This window comes from Dromiciops gliroides, chromosome 2 (genome assembly GCF_019393635.1).
Source record: "Dromiciops gliroides isolate mDroGli1 chromosome 2, mDroGli1.pri, whole genome shotgun sequence".
NCBI lineage: Eukaryota > Metazoa > Chordata > Mammalia > Microbiotheria > Microbiotheriidae > Dromiciops > Dromiciops gliroides.
In genome coordinates, this window is record NC_057862.1 from 167295799 (window position 1) to 167321561 (window position 25763).

General features: G+C 38.6%; 1 protein-coding gene across 1 annotated transcript in view; it reads right to left on the bottom strand.

Annotated features, from left to right (window-relative positions):
* The window catches only part of GLDN (gliomedin), a 98140-nt gene that overhangs the window by 42781 nt on the left and 29596 nt on the right, over positions 1-25763 (bottom strand). The window contains exons 2-4 of the mRNA XM_043990086.1: positions 15479-15530; positions 6591-6608; positions 6078-6185 (exon numbers count right to left, since the gene is read on the bottom strand). Coding sequence (XP_043846021.1) covers positions 6078-6185; positions 6591-6608; positions 15479-15530 — 178 coding nt within the window. The remainder of the gene's footprint in view (positions 1-6077; positions 6186-6590; positions 6609-15478; positions 15531-25763) is intronic.

The following is a 25763-nucleotide window of genomic DNA, read 5'->3' on the forward strand; positions in this document are numbered from 1 at the left end:
TGGTTTCTTGGGACAAGCCAAATAGTCTGTAGAGGCACTATCATCATTATTCTGGGATGATATTCTTGGATAATTATTATAATAAACATAAGTATCAGTTAATCCTGAATAATTTGTGGTTGTAATTTCTTGGACTGAACTGACCTCAGAACTCTGCCTTATTTCTGCAAGCCACGTTTTCACAGAGGGCTCCCGCTAAGCAAAGCATGGAAGAACAGCCTGCCAATTTGTAATGAGATCCAATAATTCTGCCACAGGGTGGTTTTTTTTTTTTTGCATGTAGTTGTTTTTCTCTCATGCTCAGAGCTCATTTTCTGAGCAAGACATATCTATTACCCACCTGTGATCTGTGATTTCCTTTTTACTTTAAAAAAAAGTGAAAGGATAGGTAGGAGGCGAATGTTTGCTTATCAAACTCAAATTAAGATAGTCATTAGTTTGTGTTCAAAGGCTTATAGTTAACAGTGCCATTGGACTCTTTTTTTTTTTTTGGTGGGGCAATGAGGGTTAAGTGACATGCCCAGGGGCACACAGCTAGTAAGTGTCAAGTGTCCCAGGCCAGAGTTGAACTCAGGTCTTCCTGAATCTAGGGCCAAAAAGTTGCTAAAGGTACTTTTCTTTTTTCTTTTTCTTTCTGGACTCTTAATTTGGGGGGAATTAAGACATATTTGTTTAAAATTTCTATTCTATGCAGGAGCTGATGAAATTTTCTAGAAAATCCTATAGTGTTCTGGAAGTTTATGGTCTCATGAACTGTGTGATGTTAGAAGCTGTGAGAAATAATTATAAATAATTGACATCTTGGGGGACCCAGTGATCTCCCCTTCTTTCTTAGTCCTTTCTCCCCCCAGCCCTACTCCAAAGACAATTTCTCTTTGAAAGTAAGATTCATCTGAGTCAAACCCAACCCAAGCTTACAAAGGTGTCTTGGGGGAAGACAGAGTTTGTCTAGATAGTTAAAGAACTTTTTAGATGAGTTCGAATCACAGCTAGGTAGAAACTATTGTGACCCTATCAGTTTGGATGGGGCCTAGATTATTTCTCTAATGCCTCTCTTAAGGAGATTTGAGTGACTACAGTCACAATCCCCTACTTCATTTTAATATAATAAACCTCCAAACCATGTCAACCAATTAGATTTCATTGCTGTGTGATACAGCTCCTACAGTTAGAAGGGTATATAAGCTGAAACCCCACTGTCATTAGAGGTCTTTGGTCTGAGAGATGGCTAAATGACCATCCCTTTATTAATAATCTGCTGACCTATTAATAAAATGATTAAGTTACTCAGAAACTATGTCTCTTGTATATTTTAATCATCACAAAGCCTAGTACTACAATCCGTGTGCTTGTCTGCGTGTGTGAGAAAGAGATAGACAGAGACAGGGAGAAAGAGAAAAGGAGGAGAGGGAAGAGAGAGATAAAGAGAGTGAGAAAGAGACAGAGAGAGGGAGGGAGAGGGGGAGAAAAAGAGAAGAAGGAGAGGAGAGTGGAGGAAAGACAGAGAGAGAGAGCTGTAATCCTGAAACTTGGGCAAATTCAGTTGTGAAAGAGGAGAACAGGTAGGCCCTGGACAAGGTAATTCAACCACAGGTACATTAGTACTTAGAAAGGGAGTGGCTCATTCCTTTCTCTTCCTCCCCTAACATCTACTGGCTACCTAATTCTTCAGTCTCATCCACTCCTGGACTTGCCTTTTATCCCCACTCCCCATGGAGATATAAGCCACAAAAGATTGTGTACATTGAGCTAACAGAGGGGAAAAATTACTCCCTCCATGCATTTACCTTACCCTGGTTATAACTCTATAGCCAGTGTGAGTGAGATTTTCCCAACCCCTTAGTTATAAGAGATTGAATTATGATAATGATCAGTATATCAACTAAAAATTGTGATTTACTATATCTAAATATTTTATTCTATTTTATTTGTAGATTAAGTGAATGATAGAGCTAATCTCAATGTTGGAGAGCCAATGTTGTATGATCATCAAGTCTTGCTAGAAATTATCCCTAGCTGTCATCTGTTGCTTCTAGATATCATATTATCCATCTCAACATTTGGTGTCCAGCAATTCTACTTGGTAGATTGTGATTCTGATAAACAATCCTAAGTAGCTTTCTAGCTAACATCTATTACATCACGGTTTGCAGATCATGATATTCCCCACTAATGGAAAAGCTAGTGGCTAGAAAGCAAATTTTTTGGCAGCTCAACCAATGATTGCAATTTGAGAAGAAGTTTGTCTAGAATTTGTAAACCCTGGGAGGGTATATAAAACCCTGGTGAGCTTCAAGCTTGGGGTATCTCAGGACCTACCCCTGCTTGAGACCGGCTTTATTGTGAGATCGGCCCTCTCTCAATAAACCTATTTCCTTTAGCTTGGAGACTTTGTTGTTTCTTTGTCAGACTTAGAAATGTTCACAACACAGGCAATGGTTAATTAACAATAACAATGACATATCTCATAAACCTTGTGTGTGTGTGTAATTTTTTTCTTTTAAAGAGAGAGCTTATCATAAGCAGGATAAAACAGATACATGCTACTGTATTATCTCTTCTGATCTCTGTTTTCACTCTCTAATGCATCTTTCAAGATCTGGTTCAAAACTCAGAGTTACTTGTCTCCTTTATCTTAAAAAATAAAATCAAACAAAAACTACCCCCATCAACCAAATAACCCATTAACTGACCTGGCTACATTCCAGATATGGTTTTCTTTTTGCTGTCAAACGTCTCAAATATATGGTCCACTTTGACTGCTCCCACTTTCTTAACCATCTATTCCTTTTGGAATTCCTTGCACTGTGACTTTTCCATGGCTTTTCTAAGATCATTTTGTAAAAGGTCACTAATGAAAGCGTTGTTGACAAAGTCAGTGGTCTTCTCTTAGTCTTCATCCTCTTTGACTATCTCTGTGATATTTGGCATTATTCACTCCTTCTCTGCCAATCTCTTTTACTGACTCTTCTTCAACTATAGCTCCTTCCCAAGACTCTGTCCTCAACCCCCTGCTGTTTCTCAACTGGTAACTTCCTCAGTGCATGCATCCCCTCCCATGGCTTTAATTATCACTTCTGATGAAGGTGACTCACAAATCCCTGTCTACGGCCCTGACCTGTACTCTAGACATGTACTTCCAGCTGTTTATAGGATGCTCCTATTTGGTTATACCAGTCCATATTCTCAAATTTGACATGTTCCAAACTGAACACCTCATTATCTTTCTGTATGAATCAGCTCCCTATTTTTCATCGTGATCTCACCATTTTCCTTAGTTTCTATTCTAGAAGTGTCATGGTCATCTTTGTTTCTTTCTTCTCCTTTATCCTCTATCTACATCCATGTAGTCACCAAGGTCAGTAATTTCTTCCTTTGAAATTTATCTTAGGTTTCATTTTCACTGCCATCTCATGCCTTTATCATTGCTGACTTGTCAAGCTGGCTTTTATTCTTATATTACCTCTCTCCAGCATATCTTGTATACCAACAACTTACTTTTTCCTTCCTTCCTTCCCTTCCTTCCTTCCTTCCCCCCCTCCCTTCCCCCCTCTGCCCCCCCTCCTTCTCCCCCCCTTTCCTTTGGTTACAGGATAAATGTGGTGGGAGAAGAGTTCCAAGCTTGTAAATCCACACAAGGAAACTCCCAGTGTTGAAGTGCCTTCCTTCAGTGACAAAGTTGGGCAACTATTCTGTGACTTCTAGTCTTCAAGAATTGCCAAGGTTAAGAGAAGTGACTTGCCCATCACTGCCAAGCCAAGACATGTCAGGGATAGAACTTAAATCCAAGTTTTTCTGGCTACAAGTTTAACCTTCTATTCACTGCTGCTGCTCACTGATCTTCCTTAACACATACTTTAGGGGGCATCTAGGTGGCACAGGGGATAAAGCACTGGCCCTGGATTCAGGAGGATCTGAGTTCAAATCCAGCCTCAGACACAAACAAAAAAACCACAACATACTTTAAGCATTTCTTAGGAACTTAGTTTTAGAGGTGAACGGGGACTTGAATAGTTTATTCTATTACAAATCCTTTACTTTACAGATAAAGAAACTGAGGCCCAGAAAGATGAAGCAGCTAACTGACCAAAGTCGAGTAATAAGTGGCAGAGCCAGGGATTTGAACCCAGGTTCTCTGATACCAAATCCAGAGCTCACCTCAAGAATCTAGTGTGAAAAACAACAAACTGGAAATGATCCCTATGTCCAGTCATTGGAAAATGATGAGTACATTATGGTATAATGATGTAGACACAGCATGGCATAGTGGATAGAGAGCTGGCCTTGGTCTTAGGAAGACCTGGGTCCAATTGCTGGCTCTGATCCAGATTGGCCATGTGACCTGGCATGTCAATCTAATCATGGCCTCCAGAGAAGCCTCTATATAAGATGAAGAGAAGGTGCTGGACTGCAGTTTTGGAGAGGCTATTCCTCACCAGAGACTCCCTATATTGATAAAATCACAGGTCTTATTAAGAAAAAGTTAATGGAATGGAATGATATGCTGCTATAAATATAAATCATACAAAGAAAAATAGAAAAATGAATATGAAGTAAGGCAAAGTGATAAGGCTAGAACCAGGATTATATACAAACTGACTATAATTACAACTATGATAGGCACTTACTAGCTGTATGACCCTGGGCAAGTCACTTAACTCTGTTTGCCTCAGTTTCATCTGTAAAATGAGCTAGAGAAGGAAATGGCAAACCATTCCAGAATCTTTACCAAGAAAACCCCAAATAGGGTCATGTAGAGTCAAACACAACTGAAATGGTTGAACAACAACATAACTATAGCAAATATTTATGTATATGATATATACCTATGTATAGACACTGACAATAACTAGAACTCAGTTTCTTTATCTGTAAAGGATTTGGGTTTTTTTTTGGGGGTGAGGCAATTGGGGTTAAGTGAGTTGCCAAGGGTCACACAGCTAGTAAATATCAACTGTCTAAGGCCGGATTTGAACTCAGGTCCTCCTGAATCCAGGGCCAGTGCTCTATTCACTGCACCACGTAGCTGCCCCCCCCCCCATATTTAGTGTTAATATTTAATATTATTCTCCTTCATGCTTTGTGTTCTGGTTGAAATGGACTTCTAACTTTTCCCCCACATAGTTGTCACCCTTGCTCAGGTGGTCCCCTGTGTCTGGAATATACTCTGTTCTTATCTTCACCTCGTCCATCCCCTCTCTTCAAAGCATAGCTCAGGGGCTCCACCTTCTACAGAAGACCTTTCCTGATCTTCCCATTTGTTAGAACTCTTCCCCTCCTGAAATAACTTTGAATACTTTCTATGTCTTTTTAATGTACTTGTCTGTGTACATATGACATCTCCCAGTAGAATATAAACTCTTTGGAAACAGGGACTGTTTCACTTTTGTCTTTGTATTTTTAGACCTGGGTGTATCCTCCACCTAACCGATGCTTAATAACTATGTGTTGAATTGAAATGAATAAACCTTGAGTCAAAACACAAGGCTCTAAGGTGTAGGGGGAAGGATAGTGGAGATAGAGAAGAGAGCAGAGAGGGTACCACTGAGACTGAAAAGGGAAAAATCTGGGTGGGTGGGGGCTCAGGGCCAATGTGATTCATAGTATTCTCCTTAGTCCTTTTTTGTCCTCTGTCAGCCATTACCCCAGGAAGCAAGATAGCTTATGGGGCTCAGAAACCAGCTGGAAAGATCATTTTGTCCAAGGTTTTTTTTTTTTTTTTTTTTTTTTTTTTTTGCGGGACAATGAGGGTTAAGTGACTTGCCCATGGTCACACAGCTAGTAAATGTCAAGTGTTTGAGGCCAGATTTGAACTCAGGTCCTCTTGAATGCAGGGCCGGTATTTTATCCACTGTACCACCTACCTGCCCTTTCCCCAAGTCTTAAATGATACTTTATCAAGGTTTGGCTAGGTGTTGGGGGAAGATGGGAAGGGCCTGCAGAACAGATAACAAACCCTTGCAGGATATCATTGAATCAAAAGTCCCCTAGTTTTTCAACCACCAGTTTTCATTTTTCTTGAAAAGCAACTGCAAAGACACAGGATAAGGAATTATTTATAAGTTTTGCCAAAATACCCATTTTTCCTTTTTTCCCATTTGCTCCTTTTTCTCCTTTTGGTCCTTTAATGCCAGGTAATCCATCTGATCCATTGTGTCCTGGTAACCCATTTACTCCTGGGGGTCCTAAACCAAAACACAAAATTAGTGATTATTTGCAGAATATTCAGCACCAGCTTTCAATTGGGCTGAAATTGATGCAGTCTCTTTATATGCATTATATAAATAGCAGGGTAAAACCCTTAGTATGAAAAGCTGCAGGGCTGATGGGTTGAATCCAGACTGTCAAAGATAATTTGAGGATAGGAGCTATTTCCTTCTCCATCCCTCTCCTTTCCTTCCCAGACAGTAGACAGGAAATAGGATACTTGGAACTATTGGGCTTATGGTCTGGGAAAGGGAGATGATGGCATGCAGAATTACTACAGCTCCTTTCCTTTCTCCTTCCCCACACTCCTGCTTTATTTAAACCTGATGGAGGAATGCCCAGCCACCCTCCCCAATGTTACTGGAAATTCATTGGTATCTTACCTGGTAGACCAGGTGGGCCTAAAACAGGAAAAAATATATATAATACATATATTAGAAGAAAAATTGGTGGCAAAAGTAAAATTGGCATAAAAATCAATAAACAATAGAACATCTCACTACCCCCATCCCCTTTTAATATATACTACTACTACTAATTAATAATAATACTCATAATATTACTACTAAACATTTGACTGGTTACAATGAACAAATTGAGACCATAACTTTTTGATTTTGTTTAGAGCTCATTAAATAACTGTGTTGAAAGAACCCAATGAGCAATTCAACCATCACCCTTTTGCCAAAAGAAATCATCAGTCTTTGCTTAAGTTTCATCTTACAAAGAATGTTTCTTATTCTATTCTTATGACTGATTAATGAAGTTGCCATCACACAAGTGTTTATCTTACATAAGCAAAGACCTAAGTAAGCCAATAATTATTCTCCTTAAATTATTTAGTACCCTATCAAAAGAGATTTTCTTTATGAAGATGGTTAAGATAATGGCAGAATAACCCAGTTTTCTAGAGTGTCTGTTTTTTAAAAATTCTTTTCAATTTCATGAGAAAAGTGAGGGTCAGTATCAGATAACAAATAACTTCCTTGGTGCATAATTGCCAAGGGATTTCAGGGGTTCAGATGAGTCATTTGCAAATATTCCAACAAACAAATTCTTGCTGTCACAAATAGCTACGTCTTACTTTAAATCATTCTTCTTGGGTGCTCAGGCAAGTTAAGGAGATTGAAACACGAGAAACAGAAATAAATACTCTTGTTTTTCAAAGACTATGAGTAATAAAAATAACCCCAAGTACTGGAAAGTTCTTTCCATAAATTCATCCATAGTTCCATTCACTTATTTTATTCATATAATGAGCCTCAGACACTTATTAGCTGTTTGACCTTAAGCAAATCATTTAACCTTGGTCAGCCCTCAGCTTCCTCATTTGTAAGATAGAAATAATAATGGCACCTACCTCATAGGGTTGTTGTGCGGCTCAAATTTGATAACCTATGCACAATGCTTTGCAAACATAAAACAATATAAATGCTAACTATTATTCAGGAGTGAAATCAATCTTGATTTGGGGAATTAGTGATAGGAAAGAATATAGCTTCATAGAGAGGTGAGAGGAGAACATCATAAAAGGGGAATGAGCATGAGATGCTGGGGCGGGGTAGGGAATAGTAAGGAGATTGGCCTGACTGGATTAGTGAAATCATGATGGGGAGTAGGAAAAGATAAGGTTGGAGAAAAATTGGATAGAATCGAGACTTTATTTGGTGGGTGACAGGGAAATTGTGAATTTTTTTTTAGATTAGATCTCCCTATCTCTCCCAAGCTGGCAGGATAGCAGTCACCCACAGGCCAGATCCCACTGCTGATCGATCAGTTTGGAAGGTCTGACCTGCTCGGTTTTCTGACCTGGATTGGTTCCCCCTTCCTTAAGCAGCCTGGTTCCCTCCCCTCTCCCCCCCATCATATTGATGCCGAACCTCATGCAGGCATCTGATTGGCTTCAGTGCTTCTCTGCAGCTCATAACTCTTGACCTCAAGCGATCTGCCAACCTCAGTCTTCCCCAGTAGCAAGGACTGATAGGCATGGGCCTGTACCCACGCATACTATGTATTCTAGAGCAGGGGAGCTCAGAAAAGATGAGAGTTCACAAACATCATTCCCCAAAGCTCTGTACTGCAGAAGTCAGTATGCCTGATTCTCCTGCCTGTGAAAGAATTCCTTCGGAGATGCCTCCCTGTGTTCCCACAGCTAGTAAGAGGCAGGACAGAAAAAGCTCTCTTTGTGCCCATGAATAGAGCCATTTGCTGCAATGGGAGAAGTCTCCACTTTCACACAGGTATCATATCCACTTAATCACTCGCCACCACAGGCCAATTCAAACCTCATATGGAGTCTGAGGCTAAACCTATCTAATACTAACACAAATGGTTAATTTGGTCATTCCAGGCAAATAGCCAATCATTGGTGGGGGGAGGGGGAGAATCCAAGAAATCGATTGTTTTAATGAATTGACTGATGAATGCAGTTAAACAAATCAAGATGTTCTAACCTCATAGAGAAACATCTCCACCTAGGCATCCCACTCACCCTTGAAATGCTATGATGTTTTTTGTCTATACCTACCATTGCATAGTGGCTACAGGGTAGGTCTTAAAGTCAGGAAGTCCTAGGTTCAAATCCTGCCTCTGACATTTTCTTCCTATATGACCTTTGGCAAATCACTGAACCTTTTTGAGTTTTAGTTTCCTTACCTGTAAAATGGGGATAATAATTATATATATACATATAAATTATATATATGCATATATGTATTACATATGTGTATATACACATAACCTATCTATCTATCTATCTATCTATCTATCTATCTATCTATCTATCTATCTATCTATATCTATCTATCTACCCCTGCTTCTTGGGGTTAGTGTGAGGCTCAAATGAGATGATGTCTGTTAAGGATCTTGCAAACTTTTTAAAAAGTGCTAAATAAAAGTAAATACCACTTATTATCTCCATCATTAAGATGTTCTTGCTTTACTCCCCCAGCTAGAGGCCTGGTATAAGCTCTATGCAGTGGTATAGTTGAAAGAGAGGCAACCCTTTTTCCAAATCTGAGTCCAAATCCTGCCAATGGCATATACTGGTTGTGTGACCTTTCACAAGTCACAACCTCTAGACAGTTTTCTTGAGGCTATGAATTATAGAGAAAGTATTGCCCAGCATTTATCAAGGGAGTTTTGATACCAATTAAATCACAGCTCCCCTCCCTAATCCTGATGCCCATTATCTCATTTGATTCTCTTGGAAGCCCTGTGAAGGACAATCCTTCTCAAATAATTTTATTGAATTTCAACTTTCATTTTTCCCTGTTGCCATCACATGGATGAGAGTTATACATGAGCAGGGAAGAGAAAAAAAAATCTGAGTATACAGGGTCTCTTCCTTGGCTAAGGCATCTGAAAATTAAATCCATTTTGTGCCATATCCACATAAAAAGGTAGATGAACACATGAGCCTGTCTTAAGAAGTCCATCTTCCACCATCTTCTAAGTCAGCCCATATGTTATGTTCCTGGGGGCATAGAAAAATCTGTGTTGGAGGGTAACCAGAAATAGTCAGGAAAATTAATATCTGGCATTAGGTCTTGGGTACACAAGGTTTTGAAAAGTTCACCCTAAGAATAAACCAAAGATGAGCTGGTTAGCTAATAGTTCCAACTATGAACTCAAATAGTCATTATAAATGATAGGATTTATACAGATTTATATCTATCTATTAATGTAGAGATTATGTCTACTAAATTATAGATGAGTTATAGTCCCCACCAATCTAGTAGATAGATAAACCCCAGGGAGCTTTCTAAGGCACATAGAGGTTATAACTTGCACTGAGCCACAAATCTAGTATCAAATGCAGGATCTGAAGCCAGGTTTTCCTGACCAAAGAGTGCAGCTCTTTCTCCACAATGTCACCGCTAACTCTATAATTTCAACTATTTACAACACTTCACAAAATCATAGAATATTCAGAGTCAAAGGGACCTTCTATGGAATTTCTCATAAAGGGTCATCCAGTCTTTACCTAAAAACCTCTGAGATGGGCCCCAGTACCATGTCATAACTCTGGGACCTTGGACCAGTCATTTTACTGCTGTGCGCTTTAGTTTCTTCACCAATAAAATGAGTAGATTGGACTAGATGGGCTCTGAGGCCTCTTCTAGCTCTAAATGGTTGATGCTGTGATCCTATGAAGGCTTCTCTATAACCCTAATTCCTGATTATTGGGAAGTTTTTTCAAGTTGTTGGTTTTTTGTTTTGTACATCTTCTACCTAGTGTTCCTCATTCTGCCCACTGGCTATTAGCAGAAGAGCTTAATTGTCTGCTTCACAGCCATCCAAAAGGCCTAAAGACAACTACCATGACTCCTCTCTTCTCTTCCTCAGGCCAAACATGCCCATTTCTTTCACCTGATCCTCAGACGGCACAATTTCAAGCCTTCTCTCTATCTGTCTCACCCTAAGTCTGGAAGCTCTCCCGTTTGCCGATATTCTTACTAAAATGTGTCATGAAGAACTCACTCTATTAGTCCAAAGGTTGTCTAACTGGGGCAGAGCACAGAAGAACTCTCCCCCCTTGCATTTCTAGACACGATGCATCCATGTAACTTGAGCCTGTGCCACAGACAACTAGACACATGTACTTGCCTGTGAGCTGGATGCTATGCTAACTTCAGTATCTTTTCTTATCTCCATAGCAACCACTGACAGAGACTAAAGGGAAGGGAAAGGAACAAGACCTGCATTTATAGCTAATGGGATTCATGTTAAACTCCAAGGAACTTCCCTGGTAAAGGTAATTCCTGATTCAAAATTTGGACTTGCTCTCCCTCTCTAACCCTTGCCCCCAGATTTAGCTACCTCCTTGTTCCAGCTTCTTCAGCCACAGCAACCTAAAAAATGAGTGTTGAATTTGGATTCAGAGAATCTGAGTTCAAATCTTTGCTCCATCTCTGACTCCCTGTGTGACCTGAGGCAAATCCTTAACCTCTTGGGCAAGATTTACCCTATCTGGACCTCAGTTTCTTAATCTGTAACATGAGTAAGTTGGGCTCAATAGCCTCATGTCTGTTCTAGCCCTAATAATAAACTTTTCCAGGTAATTGACTCAGCCCCTCCCCTCATGTTTATCGGTCCCAAGTCCTTACCTGACAGAGCTGAACCTACTCAGGGCCATGACCCAGAACTCCTATTTGTGGAATCCATCTCCACAGCATTCCAGGCTGTCAAAGACTCCCACCCTAAAACCCTAAAGCCTGGGTCAGTTTTAAGATATCTGGCGCCCACTCATCTCTCAAATTTGTACTTTGCACAGCTAAGTTTTAATTATAGAGCTTTCCAAGTAAAATCAGGCCCATTTTCAAGGCAGAGGGGAAAGCAGAAAGAGTTGCTTTTTAACAGCATTTTGAGGTGCCAAGTATTAACAACCTCAACCAATTTCCAGCAAAGATATGATTCCTCTTCCCCACCCCCTTGCACAATCACAATTTATCTCTAAGTGTTCTCAATAGCCTCATCACACAGCATTCAATGCTTAGCGCAGAAGCCATTTTATCATCATAAAATAAATTGGGAAAAGGGCGAAAGTAACTGCTTTTCTCTTTCAGCAGTGATTTTGTGCTTGTAATTTCACTTATCCACTCATTTCTTTAGTATCCATCATGGTCACATGCCAAGGCAGGGATGGAAGATATTCAAGCCACAGAATCTTAGGTTAAAAAAAAACCCAACAAAACAGCTATTTCCCCCCACAAAGATGTTTATTGTGCTGCCTGAAATTGCATTAGTTTAGATCAATTAATATTTTTTGAGCAGCCTCCATAATTGATCAATCAATAATCACTAAACATTTATTAAATGCCTACTCTGTGCCAACAATTAGTAGGATAGAATAAATTGAATGGAGAATATATTAGCTTCTGAGCCTGCTCATTGAAGCAACTACTTTGCCAAAGTAGAATGTAAGCTTCCTGAACTTCAGGACTGTCTCTTTTGTATTCTTTTTTTTTTTTTTTGCAGGGCATTAAGGGTTAAGTGACTTGCCCAGGGTCACACAGCTAGTGAGTGTCAAGTGCCTGAAGCCGGATTTGAACTCAGGTCCTTCTGAATCCAGGGCCAGGGCTTTATCCACTACGCCACCTAGCTGCCCCCTCTTTTGTATTCTTTTTTTTTTTTGTTTTGTTTTGCAGGGCAATGGGGGTTAAGTGACTTGCCCAGGGTCACACAGCTAGTAAGTATCAAGTGTCTGAGGTCGGATTTGAACTCAGGTACTCCTGAATCCAGGGCCGGTGCTTTATCCACTGCGCCACCTAGCTGCCCCCACCTCTTTTGTATTCTTAAAGCTAATTATATCACTTGACCAAGTGTTGGATTGGGAGTCAGAGGAACTGGGCAAAAGTCTTGGTTCTACTGCTTACTAGCTGTGTGATATGATTAAATCAAATCACCTCTCTGAACTGCAGTTTCCTCAAATATAAAATGAAAAGGGTTAGTCTGGTTGATTTTTAAGGTCAATCTTTTAAAACTCTAAATATGTGATTCTAGGCCCTTAATAAAAGCTTGTTGGTGCAGCTAGATGGCACAGTAGATAAAGCACTGGCCCTGGATCAGGAAGACCTGAGTTCAAATCTGGCCTCAGACACTTACTAGAAATGTGACCCTGAGCATATCACTTAACTTTGCCTCAAAAAATAAAAAAAAGAAAGCTTTTTGATGAATTGAATAATTTTTTACTTGTTTATCAACCTGCCAAGCCCTGATTATTTTTAGGGTAATGTAGATTCATTCATTCATTCATTCATTCATTCATTCATTCATTCATTTATTTATTTATTTTAGTGAGGCAATTGGGGTTAGGTGACTTGCCCAGGGTCACGCACTAAGTGTCTGAGGCCGGATTTGAACTCAGGTATTCCTGACTCCAGGGCCGGTGCTCTATCCACTGCACCATCTAGCTGCCCCGTGATGCAGATTTATTATGTAAGTAATATAGTAACTGTACTTAAGCTCACCAAGTGCTGCTTAATGGTGTTTCTGCCATGATGAATAAAGATGATCTTAACTCCAGTGTAAGCCCCTAAAGACAAGGACCATGTCTTCTTCTTTTGTACCCCTAAGGTAAGTCAGTCCAAGGCTTTGCCCTTGCAATCCCTATTTACTGCCCCACCCCCAATTTATAGGACTATAGGATAGTAGATAATAGAGCTGGAAAGGGCCTCAGAGGTCACCAGAGGCCAATCCCTTTATTTGTAAAATAAAGGAATGAGGAAACTCAAGGCCAGGGTCACACAGCCACTGAGTATCTCAGACAAAATTCAAACTCAGGTCTTCCTGACTCTAGGTCCAGTGATCTACCTGCTATACCACTGTAGCTATATTAGGTCAAGACAGCAACCTGCTGAGCAGAAAGAAGTAGCTATCACCAGTTAATGAAAAACTTCCTTCCCCTCCCCAAAACCCCATAATACCCTAAGGCACACATATACATGGACATCATATCAGTCACTAAACATTAATATTTTTATAGTGTTCTAGGTATTTAAAATATTTTACAGGTAGAGAGCTCCTTTGGAAGTCCGATGAAGCCCCTAGACCTCTTTTCAGAATAAAATATATTTCAAAATTTGTAATTGAAGGAAATGGTCAATTTCAGTTAGAGTTAGTGAAAACAAAGATGTATTTTTTCCCATTCAAGTTCACAGACTTCCTAAAATCCATCCATGGATCCCTGGAAGGAGGAGGTTGGTTTATAGCCAGCAGGTTAAAAATTCCTGGTCTAGACTCCAAAAGGGATTATAAAAATATTAACATGCCCTTAAGAAATTCACAGTCTAGTTGGGGATGGTAGGGGGGCACAGTAAGAAAAAAAATAAGATAATGTACAAAATAACTATGGTGCAAAGTAGTATGTGATTAATGCTATGAGAGAAGTTTAAAGTGTCCTGGGAGCTCAGAGGAAGAAGAAGCTACCCCTTGATGGAGAGACCACAGTGAGGCCCACATAGAGAAGAAGGTAGGATGTGAGCTAGACCTTGAAAGGTGGGTAAAATCTGACTCATGTAGGGAGTTGGGGAGAGGCAGGGAGAGGGCAAGGGGAAGAAGTAGCCGTTCCATATAGTGGGAACTGGATAAGCAAAGGCCCTAGTGGCAGAAAAGCAGAAACTGAGTTTGGAAGCAACAAAGAGTTTGAGTTTGGATGGAGTATTTGTTGTTAGTCATTTTTTTCAGTGATGCCTGATCCTTTGTGACCCTTCTTTTGAGTTTTCTTGGCAAAGATACTGGAGTGGTTTGCCATTTCCTTCTCCCACTCATTTTATAGATAAGAAAATGAGGTAAACAGTGTCAAGTGACTTGCCCAGGGTCACACAGCTAGTAAGTATCTGAGGCTAAATTTGAACTCAGGTCTCCCTGACTCCAATTCTAGCATTCTCTTCACTATAGACATTCATCTTTATAGAGGTAATATTGAAGCTAAGGGAGTAGATGAGGTCATAAAGGGAGAACCCTAATTAAAGGGCAGAAGGGTCTAGAAAAAGAACAGAGGAGAGATCAAAGGAAGAAGAAAAAGGCCAGGAGAATGTGGTGTCATCAGCTATAACCCCTATGACTATTATATCCCCTTCCATGCTCCCTTCTCCCAAGGTTGTGTTGCCCTTTTGTGACTTCTTTACCTATTCAACACTTTTCTTCATGTTTGAACCTGATTTGTGCAAAAATGACGGGGAACTAGGCTGGAATTTCAGTTGTTTCAATTATCTAAGGGAGGCCTTGGTCCTAGCACAGGCCTGGCCAACACAGCAGGCTATTAATAACTGAGGGTTTTTTTATTGACCTGTTGGTTAGACCCAACCTAAGTAGAATTAACCTTGACTTTTACTGTTGATTTGTACATTGTGTATACAGAAATGATGTTTACCTTAATAAGCTTAAAAGGCATTCTTCCTCCTGAATTGGTAAACATTGCTTTTGACATCTCATTTATGCTGTTGGGTTTGTTAGTAAAGTTCTTTTGCTTAGTACCAAGGCAAAATCCTTGACCCTGTTCAAATTATTTCAAGTTTCTAATTTGTCAGAATTAGTGATCTCTTCCTGTAATGAAATCCCCTTGAAGTACACATTTCTGTATCAATACTGCAAATGTTGTAACATTTTATAGTGATTACCCACATTAGGATTTTTTCCCCACTTACATAATATCTCTGAGAGTAAACCGAAATGTCATTCGCAGAATAATTCTTTTCTCCCAGTAATAATTCTGCCACTGGGAATTCTGCATGTAAGACAGAACAGTTCACTGAATCTGTGAGCATACCTGTTAAGCAGATTCCTTTGGTGGTGTTACATAAATCCAGCATCACCCGAACCTAAAAGTATAAAAAGAGTGAAATTAACTGCAAATACAAAATGGTGAGCTCTGGACTGGAAAAAAGATTATTGGTTCTCTTTTTATTCTAAAATGACTAACAAGCAGAAAGGTATTAGAGAAAAATATTTGGCAATGTCAGTGGAATTTGCAAAGCTAAACACTGGACAAAATGTGTGAACTTTTAAAAATCCTTAAAATAGTAGGTGGGAAAGGTTTGTTATGGAACTGAAGAAGCAATAAACTTTGGTTTTTAAATTTCTATTGCACTGTCTTGGAATGAAGAAAGTTGCCTGAGGTTTTATTAAATCTGGACTTGTCACTGACATGGAAGCACGGTTTATTACAGTTGGAAGAGACCTTAGAGTTTATGTGGTTTAGCCCCTCTGCTTTATAAGTGAGGAAACTAACTCTAGAGATGGAAAATGATTTAGTGCATTACATAATAATCTGGTGCCTGAATCATTCATTCCGTGGTCATAAAGTCCAACCGCAGTCTCCAAAGACACCATACTTCTATTAACAGAGTGGCTTGTAAGAGTTAAGACAAATTTCAGTTGTGAGTATTGGATTAGAAAGGGTTAACACAAGTTGATCCTACTTACTCAGTGTAACTATGGATGAAAGATTATATTGAGCTAAGAAAGACTAGGATTTTATACCTGTGGGGTTCATCAATAGGCCCGTGTGCCCATGCACATGAAGAAATGTATTCTATGTGTGATAGGCCTAGACAAGAAATGTATATAATTTAGTCCAGTTCAATTGCATCTAGCAAGCAGGAGTAAGACTATTATTCTACCTCCAATTGTGAGGCTCATAGACCAATGGTACAGTGGAAAGAGAGATGAAATCGGAGTCAGAGAACCTGGATTGAAACACTGGATTTGCCACCTGTATGACCTTGGCCAAGTCACTTAACCTATATGGGGTTCAGTTTTCTTATCTATAGAATGAGTAGGTTCAACTAGATTATGCTCAGGGTCTTTTCTAGCTCTAAATATATAATCCCATGTATTTTGGCTCATGTTATTTAAACTACTTGAAACAAACTCCCTTCCTCTCTATTAATCTATGGCTATTGTGTCTTTTGTGTGAGATCGCACACCTATGCCAGGAAACCTTTGCTGACTAACCCAATTCCACCTTCATTAAAATCATCTTCCCCCCTCCCTCTGTCTTTCCTTTTCTCTCTCTTTTTGTCTCTGTCCCTGTCTCTGTCTATCTCTGTCTCTCCCTCTTGAATTCTCTTGATTACTTGTGTAATCCAGAATCCTCAAGATGGCAGGACAAAATGAGCACACAAATGTAAAGGAGAAGCTAAGAAAAAACTAAACCCAGCTAGCTGTAGCTTAGATTTAAACTCCTCTAAAATGCTACCTATGGGTGCCAAGTGGAACAGTGGATAGAATGTCAGGCCTGCAGTCAGGAGGACCTGAGTTCATATTTAGCCTCAGACATTTACTAGCTGTGTGACCCTGGGCAAGTCACTTAACCCTGTTTGCCTCAGTTTTTTCAACTATAAAATGAGCTGGAGAAGGAAATGCAAACCACTCCAGTATCTCTGCCAAGAAAACCCTAAATGGGGTCCTGGAAAGTTGGACATGACTGAAATTATTCAACAACAACAACAAAATACTACCTGCCTGAAACCCTGAGACAAGGGTCAAAAAGGTTTCAGATATCACTTTAAAAGATTCTTCATATCTTAATTATAGCTATTGAAGATAATATGATAGGTAAATGGAAACTACATGCAGGCTAATCCCAGGGCTAAACCAGTGAAATGTACAGGGGGCCCAAAAGTCATGAAGGGGTTTCAATATTTAATAAATCCTCAATTTTTTGTTTTTAATGTACAATACTGTAGCATTATGTACAGTATGTATATATATGTATACATGCATACATACATATATATGAATTTATATTACTAGTGAAAAACATCTCATAAATAGCAAAAAATAAAAAATAATTTTCAAAAAGTTATTAAAACATCATGACTTTTGGCTAACCCTGTACTGTAGGAGAGTGGGGATGGATCATGAATACAAGTTAGGTTAACTAACTTTTGTGTAGCATCACAATTCATCTCTGCCAAGAAACCTTTTCTCATTAACCCAATTCCACCTTCATTAAGACCATCTCTTTATTTCCTCCCTTAGTTCTCTCACTTACTTATGTAACCCAGAATTCTCAAGGAGGCCAGACATGCTACTTCGTTAATATGGGACCTATTAATAGATTGAATTATCTAATTTGTTTTACTCATGAGTTATTTCGTAAGAACTGCAGAAATGTTTAACATCTCTGATTTGTTTCAAGTTTTTCTATGAAAAAGTGCTACTTTTTTTGGAAAACATAACTCTGTTTTTGGACTAGGATTAAAAGAAATTCAGAGAAATTTCAGATTTGTATTTTTATTGAGTCAGCAAGTATATAGTAAGCTCCTCACAGCTTCTGTCAACATAATTATTTTTGAGAAGTACTTTCTAATGATGGCTAGCATTGCCTATGACAATGTTACTTATATTTCTACTTAGACTTCGTTTTGGAAAGATGTACTAAGTACTTCTCCTGAATTTCAGAAGCATTGTGTTTTCTACCTGTGTGAAGTTTAGCAGAAAGATTTAACTTTTCACTGTCACTTAAAATCATTGCCACCATTTTCTATTTTTAATTTTACCTCTTTCAAAGTAAGCTGACATGGCTTCCATAATCTGGTTATTGTATAAAAGATTCCTGGGTGGCAAAGGGCTGATTTTTTTTTTGACATGATTTTCATTTCCAGACATATTCTACCATCTCCTTTCCCTTTAGAGGACCTCCTTAATAACAAAGAATAAAGAAGGAGGGAATAGTTGAACAAGCTAATCAACATGTGAACAAAGTTTGATATTATTTACTATATTCTCCACATATTTTCCTCTCCCTCTGAAAAGAAGGAGGAAGGTACATTTTCACATTTCTTCTTAGAATTCACCATATTCAATTTTGACAGCTCTGTTGATGCACGTAGTTTCCCCCCTGTTTTTGTTATTATAGTCCTTGTTTATATTATTTTCCTGGCTCTGCTTACTTTGGCATCTGATTGCTTAAGTCTTTCTGTGCTTCCCTGTGTTTGCTATTTCTTACAATGAAGTAATATTCCATTACATTTAGGCATCACTATTTAACCAGTTTCTGATCAGGAAGCATTTGTTTTGTTTCTAGTTTTTCTATTAAAAAGTGTGCTGCTGGGGCAGCTAGATGGCGAAGTGGATAGAGCACCGGCCCTGGAGTCAGGAGTACCTGAGTTCAAATCCGGCCTCAGACACTTAATACTTAACTAGCTGTGTGACCCTGAGCAAGTCACTTAACCCCAATTGCCTCACTAAAAAAAAAAAGTGTGCTGCTATGAATATCTTGGTGCATATGAGGCATTTCTTTTTATCATTGACCTCCTTGGAGTAGAAACCTACCGGGGGGATCTCTGAGTTAAAGGGAATGGCTGTTTTATTCACTTTCTCATCTAAATTCCAAATTGTAAACACAAACCAAACCAAATGGTTAAAACAATTCACAATTCCAACAATAGCATAATCACATGCTTGTTAAAGTGATTTAAACAAATAAGTAACAACAACAACAATAACAACAAAACATCCAAGAAACTCAAGGGATCAGTCCATCATGGTGTAGGCACTAAAGGTCCTACAGGTCTCCATTTTTAAAAGGATGGATGAGATTATGGAAATCCTTGTCCCTAGGAAGTTTCATTCACCATCAATAAGGAGACATTTCAGGTAACCTGAACATTCCATTCACTGGCCATGTCAGTTAACAATGAAACAGTCTATTTTGAAAACACTTGTTTTCTGGTTATTGAAGACAGTAGATTGTTGGGTTTTTCCCCCCATTCTCTCTGACTGATGTAAACATTTGGTTAGGGTCCATTGATTTTATGCCAAACAGTGTGTTGCAGTGATATCATGACTGCATACTATTAAAAAAGGCACTCAAAAAGATGGGCATCTAGGTGGTACCACAGTGGATGGATTGCTGGACTTAGACTCAGAAAGACTTAAGTTCAAATCCTATCTATCTGAGCCAGGGAAATCATTCACCTTTCAGCCTTAGTTTTCTAACCTACAAAACGGAATTATTAAATAGCACCTACCTTCCAGGGTTATTGTGAGAATCAAATGAGATGATATAATTAAAGTACTATATAAATGCTGGTTATTATTATTTGGAAGACCTGGGTTCAAATTCCAGGCCTGCTATTTACTACCTCTATGTAACTATGGAGTAGATCAATTAATGCTTCTGGGCCTCAGTTTCCTCATCAGCAAAATGAGAGTCCTGGGTTAGATCATCTTTAAAATCCCTTCTTAATCCAAATTCTATAAAATCCTATGTTACTGTAACAATTGAAATTATTTTCTTCTCACAATAACCTGTGAGGTGAATAATGAAGTATTAACCCCTTTACTGATGAGGACACTGAACTGTTTACTCACAGCAAGCTCTGGAGACAGGATTCAAACTCAGGTCTTCTGACACAAAGTCCAATGATTTTTTTCCACTATATTCTGCTGCTTACTCTGCTGTAGGTGGTTATAGAATAATAGATTTATTAAAACTGGAAAGGACCTTAAAGTTCATTGATTCCAACCTCCTCAATTTGCAGATGAGAAAACTGAGGGCTGGAGAAGCTAAATGATTTGCCCAGGGTCATACAGCTCATAAGTATTCAGGGCAGGACTCAAACCCAGGTCATTCTGACTCCAATATAGAAGGGACCTGGGATCTAGGGATCTGAGAGTGGATGTGTGCTCTTTGGCAGGATTTTGATAGTGGAAGACTCTTTCTTCCAGTTCTGCTTCAGCTTCTTCAGGAAGGGGAAAAATACAGCTCCCAAGGTCTTTAGATCATCTAGTTCAAACTTCCATTTTATTGAAGAGGAAACTGAGGCCAAAATAGGGCAAGTAACCTGCCACATTCAAGAAAAAGGATTGTCTTTATTCAGTCATTTTTCAGTTGTGTCCAACTCTTCATGACCCCATTTGGAGTTTTCTTGGCAAAGATATTGGAGTAGTTTGCCATTTCCTTCTCCAGCTCATTTTGCAGATGAGGAAACTGAGGCAAAGAGGGTTAAGTGACTTGCCCAGGGTCACACAGCTAGTAACTGTCTGAGGCCAGATTTGAACTCAGGAAGATGAGTCTTCCAGACTCCAGGCCTGCTACTCTATCCATTGTACCACCTAGCTGACCCAGGGACTGTCTTCCTAACTTATTTTGCATTCTCTAGAACCCTAGCATTGGGCATATGTCAGATGCTCAATAAGTTAACTGTTCAGTCAATTTCAAGGATAGCAACCATTTCATGCAGTTTTATGCAAAGCCCATTCTGCAAGGTCATTTTTCCTATTTCAATTAAAAAATTATGTAAGCTCTGGGGAGGGGCTTAAGTGGCTAATGATCTTGGAAATTGTATGTATTTCTTCCACATCATGCAGAGAGGAAGTTGGTGCAGAAGCAGAACTAGAGTGGGTGTGTTCTCTTCTGGAAGATTTTTTAAATAGTGGAAGATCCTCCCTCCAATTCTACTCCTGCATTCTTGGTAAGGTGGGAAGAAACACAGCTCCCAGGGTCTTGAGCCACTTGGATTTCTCCTCAAGGCAGCAGTCTGTGAGTGAGATTTTCCTCACCCCTTAAATATAAGTGATTTAACTGTGATAACAATCAGTATAATAGACTACAAATGGTGATTCATTCATTTTTAAGTGTTCTCTAGCCTCTTAATTTAACAATCTAGCACAGCAAATAAATATTGTGCAACTTGTTCTCAATGTATTACAAATATTCTTTAGTGGCTTGAGCCAATGCAGTACTTGTAAACTTGACTCTTGACCATTGTCCCCTTCCATTGTGGTTACATGTTCAACCAAGGGTCATGTATCAACTTTGTAGTGATGTCCCTTTTCAAAAGGTGCATTGTGGTTAACCACAACACTAAGAATAGTATCTAATAAGCTGAAGGAACCAATCAGTATTGAGATTTATGACCTGTTACTTTAGAAGTATGCTTCAGGATGAAAGACATGCCCATGTTGCTTTTGAAATATGCTTTAGGACTAATTGTTTCCCTCTTGTGATTAGTTGGCTAGATGACCTTTGTCACTAAAGATAATGTTCAAGTTTCAATGTATCCTTTTCCTTACCATTTGCAATTCTCTAAGTATAGGGGTATAAAACCACCAGGATTCCAAAACTTGGGGTCTTTGCAGGCTTACCCCTGCCAGAGACTGGCTTTATTGTGATATAGGCCCTCTCTCAATAAACCTATTTTCTACAGCTTGGAGTCTTTTTTTTTTCTTTTTCTTCATTGGACTTCAAAATTTTCATGACAATTTTGGTGACCCCAAACGTGATCCTGCAATAATTCTGTTCTTTGGGTTCCTCTTTTCCAACTTGGAACTGTATTTCTGAGCTCAAGCATGAGAATATTTCTGCTAGGTCCCTTCTTGAAGGAGATAGACCTGAACGCAGATTCTCACTTGATCAAACCAAACTGTCTCCAAACTATGAGTCTTCTCAAGCTACAGATTGAGATACTCATTTCCTTCTTTCCTTTTCTTTTCCTGCCTTCTGGTACTAAGTAATTTTAAAATTGGGTTTAAAATTAGAAAACTAGCTATAAATTATTCTCAGTGGTTCCTAGGTTTCAATTTTTAAAGAGTTGTTTCGATTTTTATAAAGAACTTCTGCTTTTTGTGCTACCTACTAGATCTGTGAAAGTTCTCTTTTTTAAATTGTGCATTGACTTGCTGTTAGAAGAAGAATCATTCATGATTTTATCTTATGAAAAAGGGAGATAGAGATATATTAGAATAAATAGAAGCTGGGGCAGCTAGGTGGCACAGTGGATAGAGCATTGGCCCTGGATTCAGGAGGACCTGAATTCAAATCTGGCCTCAGACACTTGATACTTACTAGCTGTGTGACCCTAGGCAAGTCACTTAACCCCAATTGCCTCACCAAAAAAAAAAAAGAATAATTAGAGGCTAACAAATATAAAGAGATCATAATTTGTAACATCTCCAAATTAGAAGTTGGATTAAAATTTTAGGGAACAGACAAAAGTCTAGGGGGACCTGAATCTGGGTTAGCTAAACTAACCGTCATGAGTAACAGAATCAAGATCAGGCCCATCCACCAGAGTGTGTGCTGCAAGGTTTTAACCTTCATCTGAGAGTCAAAGTATCTGTTTCTCTTTGCCTAGTATAGCAGATCTGGGCTCTGCTCTCTGTGTGTACAATGGAGGAACTAGGCTAAGTCTTAAAGATTCTCCATTAGACAATTTTTTTTTGAGAAATGAGACAAAGGAAAACTAACTGTAGGCAGAAAAATTACTAGAGAAACTGTCATTAAATATTGTTCTGATTGGGGCAGCTAGGTGGCACAGTGGATAGAGCACCGGCCCTGGAGTCAGGAGTACCTGAGTTCAAATCCGGCCTCAGACACTTAACACTTACTAGCTGTGTGACCCTGGGCAAGTCACTTAACCCCAATTGCCTCACTAAAAAAAAATAAAAATAAAAAAAATATTGTTCTGATTAATGTGAGAACCTTAGGAACTTTTGGCTCAAATTTGAACTTTTGATCTCTATGTTCTAGACAAATTAGAAAACTTCTTAGAAAAACAGGAAAATTGGGAACAGTTAGAATATTTAATTTGCTGGAAAATGTTATCTACTATGATTTTTGAAGAAATTAGATAAAGGAAGGAGCCTGTTATTCTTTATCCAGTAGTAAATGTACTATCAGGTCTTCCTTCTTATTTTAAATCTGAAGGGGAAGACTGGGTATGCCTCAACATGCCCTAATATGCCTCAACATGTCCTGATGTGATAGAGACATTCTCTCAATCTCTACTTTTTTCTTTAATAACAAACATGAAACAACTAAGAGATGCTATAGATAATTTAATTAAGGGAATGGAGCTCTTCTCAGAAAGACCAGAGAACTATAGTAAATTCCAAGAGACAACACAGGAGAAAGATGAGACTCCTATGAAATTTTATGATAGATTGTGGAAGAATGCTAGAAGGTTTGCCTGACCCTGTAAATCCTAGGGATGCTAGAATGATAAATACTCCTTTTGTGAATCAGTATCTTACAAATATTAAGGAGTATTTAAAAAATATTGCCCTGGATGGCATGAAAATAATATTGCACTCAATATATGTATAAGGGAAATGACAAGGAAGAAAAATTTAACCAGAAGGCCAAATCAGTTTTAGCCACTATTTGACAAATGCCTCAAAGTAAAGGGAAAATGAGGAAAATTTGCTGATTTTTATTGTGAAAATAGAGGACACATATCCACAGAATGTTTTAAAAAGAAGCAGGATAAAGAAATAAAGAAATTTGGTTATGAGCAAGGAGTAGAGTAGGACAAGTCTGGACATGCCTGGACAGGTCTGAACAAATTAGTTAATGCTGTCATGTCTAATATGTTTAAGGTTTAAAATGTTTTATTTATGTTTGATGATTTGTTAACTTGATTGTTTACCACATTTCTTTTTTTGGGGAGACCTTAAATTTCCTATTTTGGGGTAGAATATTGTTAAGTGAATTGGTAATTGTTCTTCAGATTTGAAAATTGATATTTATTGTGTGTTAGAAAATATAAGTAATTGTTAAAAAGTTTGATGAAAATCTTTTAATCACATTGTGTATTTGTAAATTATTATCAAAGGATGGAAGCCACCATCTGTGCCTTGATTATTGTTCTATGTAGGTCAGAGGCTAACACTCCAATCCTTTTAGTAAAGAAGCCAAAATCTGATCCTAACAGTAAGTCCATCTATTGTTTTGTTCAGAATTTTAGAATGTTTATGTAATTGTTCATTTTGTTATACCTAACCCAGCCACTATGGTGATTGTCATTCCTTGTTTTTCAGAATTTGATTTACAATTCCTATAAGCTTTGAATCCCAGTTTTTGTTTGTATTTACCTGGTTATCATTTTTAAAAGGTGCCACTTTGTTCCTAACCCAGAAAATTGCTATCAAGATAGCTGTTATTTGGTTTAAGAACTATTTCAGCGAGTACATAAGATCCAAGGTATTGTGAAATCCCTTACTGCTCTTACCTAAGCCTTTGTTCCTAAGCCTTTGAAAATGAAAGTAGAACATCTGGTAGCCCTGAGAAAGCTTACCAAAGAATTTATAATTGCCCCTGCCCTTGGGTTGCCTGTTTAAGATTTACTACTGTGGTTATTGACTATGACATATTGTGGTCAGCTTTACTTCCATCAACTTTCAGTGCACAGACAGCTGAACTTATAATCTTAACAAACGCTTGTCATTGTTCAGCTCATAAGCTGATGCCCTACAAAGACAGCAGCCACTGAGGGTCCCATTTTACGAAACTCAGTGGCCAGACCTTAGTTATGTAGACAAGGGAGTGGTAACCTGTATACAGTGGTATAATGATAAACATAGATCAGAAATTTGGGTAAGTGAGGAAACCAGGTCTCCCTGGTGATTTGTTCAAGACATCATTATGGTGCACAGGCAATCACAGGCACAATAATTGGCAATAATTGGCTTCTTGTATTACAATAAGTTGTTTTGAAGATTTAATTTTCAATCAGTAAAAGGAAGGTGACATATGGTGGTCACCCTCTAACACATCTTCTATTTAAATCACTGTAAATTGGTTTTATAATTTTGCCAAAGATTAGATATCCTGATGCAGCCTTTGTGACCAAAATAATTATAAGAGAAATTGTACCTAGATATGGCTCTACTGCTCAAATTGATTCAGACAAAAGTTCTCATTTTACTGACACAGTACTTTCTAGAGTTTATGCAAATTTGGGAGTTGTACCAAAATTTTATACTCCTTGCCATCCTCTATCCTCTAGACCGGTAGAGAATATGAATAAGGAAATTAAGCTTTTACTTGAATAATTAGGCCATGAGACTCATTTGAAATGACCTGATGTACTCCCTCTAGTTCTTTTTCATTTGAGGAGTCGGCCCAGAGGAGACTGTCATATTTCTCCTTATGAGACGTTATTTGGTCATCCTCCCCTGAAGGCAAGACTATTTGTGCCTATATATACCTCTATGTTGGGGGGAGATCTATCAATAGCTAAATATATGTGAGCCTTACAAAATAGGCTTAAAGAATTAAAAGTTAGAACATTATTTCAATCTGACCCTGTTGATTTTTTTAT